The 9,405-nt window shown below is 47.3% G+C and overlaps 1 protein-coding gene across 1 annotated transcript; it reads left to right on the forward strand.

Moving 5' to 3' along the window:
* Positions 1-1,545: 1,545 nt before the first annotated feature.
* Grpel1 (GrpE like 1, mitochondrial) lies at positions 1,546-8,005 on the forward strand. Its single transcript, XM_031341960.1, has 4 exons — positions 1,546-1,797; positions 5,697-5,859; positions 6,932-7,013; positions 7,359-8,005. The coding sequence occupies exons 1-4, from the start codon at positions 1,736-1,738 to the stop codon at positions 7,703-7,705; spliced, it is 654 nt and encodes a 217-aa protein (XP_031197820.1). The 5' UTR covers positions 1,546-1,735; the 3' UTR covers positions 7,706-8,005.
* The last annotated feature ends 1,400 nt before the right edge of the window (positions 8,006-9,405 follow it).

Raw genomic sequence — 9,405 nt, forward strand, 5'->3', positions numbered from 1 at the left:
GTATAAGCCCTCTGGTATTCATCACCAGCTTCGTCACTGTCAACACTTTTCCAGTCTTACAAGAAACCTCACCTTTTAAAACTAGAGTATTTTTTAAGGCCATTCCCAAGCAATATGACAATTTACCATAAATATTCCCATTCAGAACCCTGACCATTGGCCCATATCATTCCCTAACAAAAGGGCCAGTAGCACCGAATTATCATCTGATACCCATCACACTCGAGTCCTTTTCACGGTCGGTCTTCTCCAATCACAACCAAGTGCTATAGACTCAACCCCATTATGTCTTTTGATTTCATTGGTGTTCTAACGGCATCCCCTCTCCCCAACCAACCCCAGCCCTAATAAATTATCAAATCAGGTCACTTGTCCTACGAAACACCAATGAACCAGGATTCCTGGAAAGAAACTGTCTGCTGATTGACGATTAGAATCTCAATGACTGTGGAAAATTGTTGCAGGTGCAAAGCCTAGTTACAATTAATCTTGGGCTATTTTCGTCCATTAAACAGATTCCTTGCCCCACTCTGTGTCAGACCTAACATCATGATAAGCAGATTAAAATCTTGGTAACATAGTAACAAAACCCTATTCTCCACCAATCAAAGGGCTAAGAGTGCTATCAAATAGCATTTGCGACCTACAGCTGAGATTCCTGTTTGCTGTAATCACTTACTTAATGTTTCCACTAATATATTTTACGTCTTGAATAGTGGCTTTCTTTGTTCTGCTACTATGCAAACGTCCTGAAACTGTTTTCACGTTGGAACATAGGATTTGGGGTGTCCTAGAACTGTTTCTGGGCCAGTCACTCCTATCTGGCTCCAGAATAAACGTATTCCCTATGAGGTGAGAGCTGTGCTTTTTGTGTGGACATGCTCCACCCCACCCCCACGCCCGGCAAAAAGCAGCATGTGTTGAGGAAAAAGTTTTAATAAGTGCGAAATTAAATAATAGAATTTGGGTACTTTCGAAGGCACACACAAGCTGTAGTCCACGGACGAAGCGTTCTGTCTCGGGATTTGAAGGAGCCCGGGGAGGAAGGAAGCAGCTGCCATACCTAGGCAGGACAGAAAGCGTCCTCCGACAGCTCTCAGCTCTGCGACCTCCCCCATAGGACTGACCAAACATCTGCACCCTTATCTTCGAAGCTCTCCTGCACACACTGTTAGTTCTTTTTCTTACGTTGCATTCTGAGAAAATTGGTGGTGGCAGAAGGTATAAAACCAAGTCTCGCTCATCGGGCCGTCCATGGCCAGCCTGCTGACACAACGCGCTTGCGGCATAGTAGAGATGGGGTCCATCCCTTCCCGGGACACCCACGTTCCGCTGGCAGAAGGTAGCAGGAGCCTAAAGCCAGCACCAGCCACCTGGAACGAGTTCCGGGGTCCCGGCCCAGCGATCGCCGCCTCCCGCCCCGCCCCGGCGCTCTTCCTCGTCATTGGCTATTCCCCGGCGCGCCCACGCCCACAGAAGCTCCGTTTCCCTCCACCCCTCCCACTTCACCTTTCACCTCCTCACCTTCCGGGGCTCCCAGAAGCCTCAGTCTCCGCCCACGGAGAAGAGGGAAACCGTATTCCGTCATGACTCTCAATTATTGGTGGAAATGATCTGTCCATCAGAACAACAGCGGTCACGGATTAGCTAAAAAGCAGCAGGAGGTGGGAAAACCGGTGTAGGGGCGTCCACGCATGCTCAGTGTGGGCGCAGTGACGCGACCCCGGGGGCAATCATGGCGGCTCGGTGTGTGAGGCTGGCGCGGCGCAGCCTCCCGGCTTTGGCGCTGTCCTTCAGGTAAGAGAGCATCCCTCCTCCGCGTCGTCCTCACTCGCGGCCGAGAGCTCTGGTGGGGGTCTAAGCAGCAGGTCTAGTCCCCTCAGTCGGTGCACGTGCGCCCCTGAAGTCACATCCTCACTGTCGGGTCCCGGTGCCTGGCCCAAACGCGCGGTGTCCCGGTGTTTACTGTGCGGCGCTGCGCGAACTGGGCTCAAGAGCCGAGGAGGGAGTAGGGCGGCTAGGGCGTAATTGCGGGGATCTGGATAATGCGTCAAGTGGAAGGCTCCGCCATTTGCTTGTCTGGCGGCTCACGGCACTTTCACGGGCATAGGGGCACCACCCCTCCTGGAATTGCAAAAGACTACCCCAGAATCGGGAGACTTGCCCAAGGTCAGGCAGCCAGGCAGAAGCCCGCCTGCCCAGGGCCTGGGGTTGCTAATCCCTAATCCAGACCAGGATGTGTGCTGCCTGGTTTATGGGGTTTTTCCACTGTCCCTCACATTTCCCGCTTTTGGCCTTCGGGGAATGTGAGGTTCAAGGAGCAACAAAGCTAGTGTGTGCGCAGTTTATATATAGACAAATGCCCCCCCCTTTTTTTTTGCCAATAAATTTTTTACTTTAACTCGTGGCTTTTGAGTCGCACCTCCAAAGATGCTCGGTATCTTTAGCTTGTTCCCTGCTAGCACCAAGTTTTTGGTTGATTTAAAAACAAACAAACAAGCCGGGCGGTGGTGGCGCACGCCTTTAATCCCAGCACTTGGGAGGCAGAGGCAGGTGGATTTCTGAGTTCAAGGCCAGCCTGGTCTACAAAGTGAGTTCCAGGACAGCCAGGGCTACTCAGAGAAACCCTGTCTCGAAAAACCAAAAAAAAAAAAAAAACAAACAAACAAAAAACCGACTTTGCCTGAATCTTGTGGAAACTGAGCGGAATGGGAGCTGGCCTTTTCATCTGGTGAGAGTGAGCAGGTGGATGATCTCTTAAATGTGACTCCAGGATGAAAACAGGTTTCCATTGTACAAAGAGTTGGGAGCAAAGCAGTGAGGAGTCTGGAGTATTCCTGTAGAAGCATTTCCTATTTGTGGTGCTTTATTTAGAGTTGACAGGAAAGAACCCCCATTTCCCATCCCATCCGGTCCTGTCCCACCCCCCAGCTAGGCTCATGTCTGTCTCAAAAATTGTGGTTTTGAAGAAAGGTGCTCTAGTAGGAAGTCATAACTCCACAGTATCCCTAAGCTTGGTTTCTCTCTTCTCTGTGAGACATAGCCCTAGGAATTCCTTCCATGAAATGATCTGTACAGCAAAACTGGTCTGCTGAAAGGCTGTGATTGTCACTCCCAGGGGTGGAAATAATTCATAGTGAAGGCAGGCTTCACATTTCATAGGTTTTTATATTCTTAGCATAATTTTGTTTTTCAAAATTAATTACCGATTTTCTTTTTTAAATTTATGTGTAATGGTTGTTTTGCCTGTATGTATGTCCGTCCATGCACCATGTGTATGCCTAGTGTCTTCAGAGTTCAGAAGGGTGTCAGATACCCTGGAACTCTTACAGTTAGATAGTTGTTAGCTGGGAATCAAAGTCAGAGCCTCTATAAGAGTAACATGCTCTCAACCACCAAGCCAACCCTCCAGCCCAGATTCTTAGCCTTTAAAAAGCATAAAGGTAAAAATAAAGTTAAAGGGTCACTTCTGGGGCCAGAGAGAGATGGGGCTTAGTGCTTAAGCACTGACACTGGGTATATCACAGCCACCTGTAACCCCAGACCCAGGAGACCCCACACCTCTCTGGCTGCCACTTCAGGCTCACTTCCAGGACTCGTTTGGACTTCTCTTTCCATTTCCTCTGCACAGCACTCCCACTTCCCTCACTCTGTCCAAGTAATTCCCAGTTCCTGAAATTCTCTCTCTTGCCCACTCTACTCTGTAACTCACCTGGCCTGCTGGGGACCTGTACAGGAGAGCGCACATGCACACTGCCATTCCAGGACTCAGCACCTGGGAGACTGAGGTTTGAGGATTGCAAGTTTATGGCCAGACTCAAACTCTGAGTAAACAAATACTTCAGAAAGAAAACTAGGGAGAGAAGTCTTAGTAGCTGTGAGTGCTTGCTGCTCTTGCAGAGGACCTAAGTTTAGTTCTTAGCACCACACTGGGACAGATCACAACTGCCTGCAGTTCCAGTGGTTTTTGGCTTTCATAGGCACCCAAACTCATGTGGCATACACTTACACAGACACCCACATACAAAGACACACAGGGACAGACAAACGTGCACATAATAAGTATAATAGCAATACATCTTTTCTTCTATTTTGTTAAATCAGTTTGCTGGGCATTGTGGTCCACTCCTTTAACCCCAGCACTTGGGAGGCAGAGGCAGTCAGAGCCTTGTTGAGTTTGGGGCCAATGTGTTCTGCATATCAAATTCCAAGCCAGTCAGGGTTACACTGTGAGGCCCTTGCTCAGAAAAGTCTCCTGGGTTTCCCTGCAGCCATAGGTCATTGTGTTTTGGGTGTTTACTTTTTCTGTCTGATGACAAGAGTTTTACTTAGGCCACTGTCATCAGCAGGATATACAGTGAGTCTTGTTCTATGAAAGGGATCTGGGTGCTTGGACTCAATGGGACACAGATAGGTCAAGGGTGGATTACAGATTGTACATAGTCACAAGTTACTTAATGGCAGGGCTGCTTTCTGTGAACTGTTTTGTCAGGTGATCCTGCTAGCTGGTGAGTATCAGAGTGCATTAATAAACACCTAATGGGGCAGCCACAGCCACCTATGCCATGTACTGTTAAAGACTCTTAGGATAGGGGCAGCAGTAGAGAGATGGCTCTGTGATTGAGTGTTTACTTCTTTTCTGTAGGACCCAAACTCATATTGGACAGTTCACAACCACCTGTAATTCCAGCTCCAGGGGATCTTATGCCCTCTTCTGGTCTCCTAGGACACTTCACTCATGTGGCATACACTCATGCTGACACACCTAAAAAGACATCCACATTCTTTGTGTGGTGTATGTAATGTGAGCACATTGGGTATCTTGCCTCAATTTCACCCTCATTTACTTACTTGTTGGGGACCATAGCAAATGTATGGAAGTCAGGACAACTCGTAGAAATTAGTTCTCTCCTTCCACCATATAGGTCCTGGGGACTGAACTGTCATGACTGTCTTGGTGGCTAGTACCTTAACCTAATAACCAGCTTGAAGGTCTTGATTTGACTAGGGTCACTGGCCATTGGCTTCAGGAATCTGCCTGTCTCTGCCTCCTCAAGACTAGGACTACAAGTGTGCTGCCATACTTAGCTTTCTTTTTGGGGGGTGGGGTTGGGGGGAGGGTTCAAGACAGGGTTTCTCTGTATAGCTCTGGCTGTCCTGGAACTCACTCTGTAGATCAGGCTGGCCTCGAACTCAGAAATACGCCTGCCTCTGCCTCCCAAGTTCTGGGATTAAAGGCGTACGCCACCACTGCCCGGCCATACTTGGCTTTTTTATGTGGGTTCTGGTAGTAAAAACTCAGGTCTTAGTATTGCACTGCAGTCTTCACCTACTGAGACACTCCCCCAGCTTCATAGCACATGCCTTTTGTGTGTCACAGTTGCCTTTTGAGGTCTAAGTCTTTTCTAGCAAATAGTTTGAAATGACCCAAACTTACAATTTTTGTTTTAATGTCCTTTGTTAGGAGAAAGGGGTTGCATATCTGTACAGTGAATGTGTGTAGAGATTGGGACAGCTCGTGGGAAATTGGCTCTTTCTACCATGTGGGTCCCTGGGAATAGAACTCTAGCTGTCAGGCTTGGTAGCCAGTACCCTTACCTACTGAGCCATATCAAAAGCCCAAATTTCTAAAAGTCTGCTTTCTGTCTTTAGCATGCTAAAAGGCTATCTTCACTTATGTGTGGGCTTTTCCTTAGGCCTTCTCCTCGCTTGTTGTGCACAGCCACAAAACAGAAGAACAATGGCCAGAACCTGGAAGAGGACTTGGGTCATTGTGAGCCAAAGACAGATCCACCCTCTGCAGACAAGCCCCTCCTGGAAGAGAAGGTGAAGCTGGAAGAGCAGCTGAGGGAGACCATGGTAAGAACCCTCAGGGTGTGCACACTGCTGGATTGCTGCCTGCATGGTCCATATGACATGGTCCAAGTTCACAGATGACAGAGCAAAGCCATTTAATAATTTGTCTGCTGTCTGCAGCAGACCCAGGTAGCAAACCAACTGCCAAACAGGAACTAGAATTCAAACCCTCTGCTTCTGACCTGGGGAGTTTCTGTGTCAGCTTTGCAATGTTAATACTGTGGTGTTTTCTATATAAATGAAGATTTCTAAACAAATCTACTTGTTATGATTGAGCTAGGACTCAGGAAGAGAACCAGAAGATTCTATGTACAGGAGTTGAGTATGGGAGTCAGTGGTAGCAATTACCACTCTATGTTAAAAAGCAGGCACCAATCAAGTTCCTTAAGGATGTGGGCAATTTGTAGTGTCATTTACCTAGCTGGCACTGTGATCCCTTTATAGATGAGGAAAATGAGACACAGAAAAGCTAGCAGAATTTCCCAAGTCACCAAGGCTAGACCATAAGAAGCTGTCTTAGTAAGCCTTGCTCCATGACTGCCTGAAAACTGAGATCAGAGGTATAGTAGAGATCTCTGGAGTCCACCAATGGACATTAAGCTGGAAATGGTCAGAATAGGTAGCTACAGGGACAGTGGAGAGGGGCAAGGGCCATCTCTGGCCCTAGTAATTATCTGGCTAGGCATGTGAGCTCAGCCTCCTTGAGATCTCCTACCAGGTGATCTTCCTTCCTATCCTGGGAAGCAGGAACTGAGGTTGGTGACCACTAGTGATGTGCTTCCACACCCTCAAGTTAGACAGGAAAGTAGCATTCTTCCCTCACACGTGACAAAGGTGTCAATCAGTACTTAAGGACTTTCTGGCTCTTTCCCATCGTGGGCTTGGGTAGAACATTCCCTGCTTCCTGTAGACACTAGCACAGGTATAAATTGCTCTTCTAAACTGTCCTGGTTTTGTCTAAAATCTTAGTTAATGACAGGTTTTGTTTATGTTCTGATTTGGAGTGTGTTGAATCATTTCAAAATCAGAATGGCTTTCTTACACAGTTTGTTACATAATGCACCCTCCTCCTTAGGAAAAATACAAACGTGCTTTGGCAGATACTGAGAATCTACGGCAGAGAAGCCAGAAGCTGGTGGAGGAGGCCAAGTTATATGGTAAGCAGACATTGCAGCCTCTAAGGAGGAGGAGCAGGGCTGCAGTTGTGACCAGCATGTAGCATGACGGGCCTTCCACTGCTGTCACCTGTTGCTGACCTACTGCTTAGCTGGCCATGGCCTGCCACCTTGGTTTGGGAGCTTCAAGGGCACGTTAAGCTAATTTCCCTTTTTATCTGTGTTTTCTTCCTTTCCTACTCATTTTTATCCCAGAGAAGACTCCTTGGATATTTTAAATTATTAAAGTACTGTGTGGTATGTGATTTGACCAGGAATCACGAACATTCCCGTGTAAGGAGCCCATGCAATTGAGACTAAGTGCAGACCATCTTTTCCTCCATGCAGGCATCCAGGGTTTCTGCAAGGACTTGCTGGAGGTTGCAGACATCCTGGAGAAGGCAACCCAGAGTGTTCCAAAGGAGGAGATCAGCAACAACAACCCTCACCTGAAGAGTCTTTATGAAGGGCTTGTGATGACTGAAGTCCAGATTCAGAAAGTGTTCACAAAACACGGCTTGCTCAGGCTTGACCCAATTGGAGCCAAGTTCGACCCTTATGAACATGAGGCCTTGTTCCACACCCCTGTGGAGGGGAAAGAACCAGGCACCGTGGCACTAGTTAGTAAGGTGGGCTACAAGCTGCATGGACGTACCCTGAGGCCAGCTTTGGTGGGGGTGGTGAAGGACGCCTAGCTCCCTCCCTCCAGGCCCTGGACTTTGTAGGTCACTTGCTAGAACTTGAAGGGCAGGCTTGTAATTTCTCATCTGTGAATATATTTGACCCTTGCCCAGCCTTGTTGGAAATCCTAAGTAAGCTAAGCAGAACATGAAGCTGCTTGCACATTGTCAGGGACTCTAGGAGTCTGGTCACTGAGTTTAGCATTACCTACTTCAGTAGAGGGCCAGCGGAGCCTCAGGAGTAGTGTGCTAAACATTATATCTGTTCCACCTGGTGATTAAGTACTTTACTTAAATAAAAGGTCTTTGGCTACATTTATGCTTCATAGTCTACCTCTGAGTGTCAAGGCACTGGTGCCACTCACATGGTGCCACTCAGTCTTCCCTTCCAGAAACACTGTTGCCATTGAAGCTAAGACCTTCAAAAGTACACATTCCTTCACAAGTAGGTGTAAAAGTACTGGGATTTGTATGCCTGTCCTTGCTCTGAAATGACGTGGAATCCTGGTGTACTTACTAATGAGCATCTTGCACTATACCTGGGCAGGGTTCTTATCTATTCTAGCCTGACCATGCTGCCTAACACCCAGTCATATGCCCCATTACCTGCTATCTTAGGCTGCTCCTGCTCCATTCAACCTCTCATAGTGATACTCTCTGGTGACCTTCTGGCCAGCCATTGGCTGATCAGGTCTTTTTATTATTTATTTATTTATTTATTTATTTATTTATTTATTTATTTATTTATTGTTTTTTTCGAGACAGGGTTTCTCTGTGTAGCCCTGGCTGTCCTGGCACTCACTCTGTAGATCAGGCTGGCCTTGAACTCAGAAATCCGCCTGCCTCTCCCAAGCGCTGGGATTAAAGGCGTGCGCCACCACGCCCGGCTTGATCAGGTCTTTATTAACCGATCAGGTAATGGAAAACAATTTTGCACAACACTGAGATAGGAGATGCTTGATGATGCCAACATCTGGACTGCAACCATGCACGGAAACCATGCAACAGCAGTGAGTAAGGCAACCTTGCATAGGCAATCTCTGGCACAGTAGTCAACATCTGAATACACAGTGCACAAAACTGTTCCCCATCAGATAGTATTTAGCTATTGTGAACGTTAGCCTTTGAAGTGGGAAAGGAAGACATGAGTTTGAACATTTTTAGCTTTTTCCGTTTATACTCTTGTATGTAGCTAAGTAGTTGCTAAGGACATTATACACTATCAGAACAGACCATTTCGAATATAAAGCTGCATGGCTGGCATGCTTTAGATATTCCCACTTTGTAGGTTGTGGGTAAGGGGATTAGAAGGCTTGTCTTTTATCTTCCCACTTTATGGTATTGGATTTTGTCATCTAATGGAGATCTGGTAAGCTCCTGAGGAGAAAGCCTGGCTTACTCAGCTCACAGCTCTTCAAGCCTGGAGCTGCATGAGCCTGGGCTGTACACTTGGCCTTATGTATAGTTATAATACAGCTCATAGGAGAAAGCCAGGGAGCCAAAGCCACAACACACATGAGAAGCTAACTTAGGCTCCTACCAGCCAAGACTCTTCCCTGTCTCTATAGCAAGCTCAGAAAAGCTGATGAAATGGTGATCTAAAAGGAAGCCATGCAACAGCATCGAGTAAGGCACTTATTATACCATAGTGTAGAAGCCAGGGCAGAACAGGTAAAGCCACAGAGGTGGGGATGGGTATTCTGTTGTTACTGTAT

This window comes from Mastomys coucha, unplaced genomic scaffold (genome assembly GCF_008632895.1).
Source record: "Mastomys coucha isolate ucsf_1 unplaced genomic scaffold, UCSF_Mcou_1 pScaffold22, whole genome shotgun sequence".
Lineage (NCBI taxonomy): Eukaryota > Metazoa > Chordata > Mammalia > Rodentia > Muridae > Mastomys > Mastomys coucha.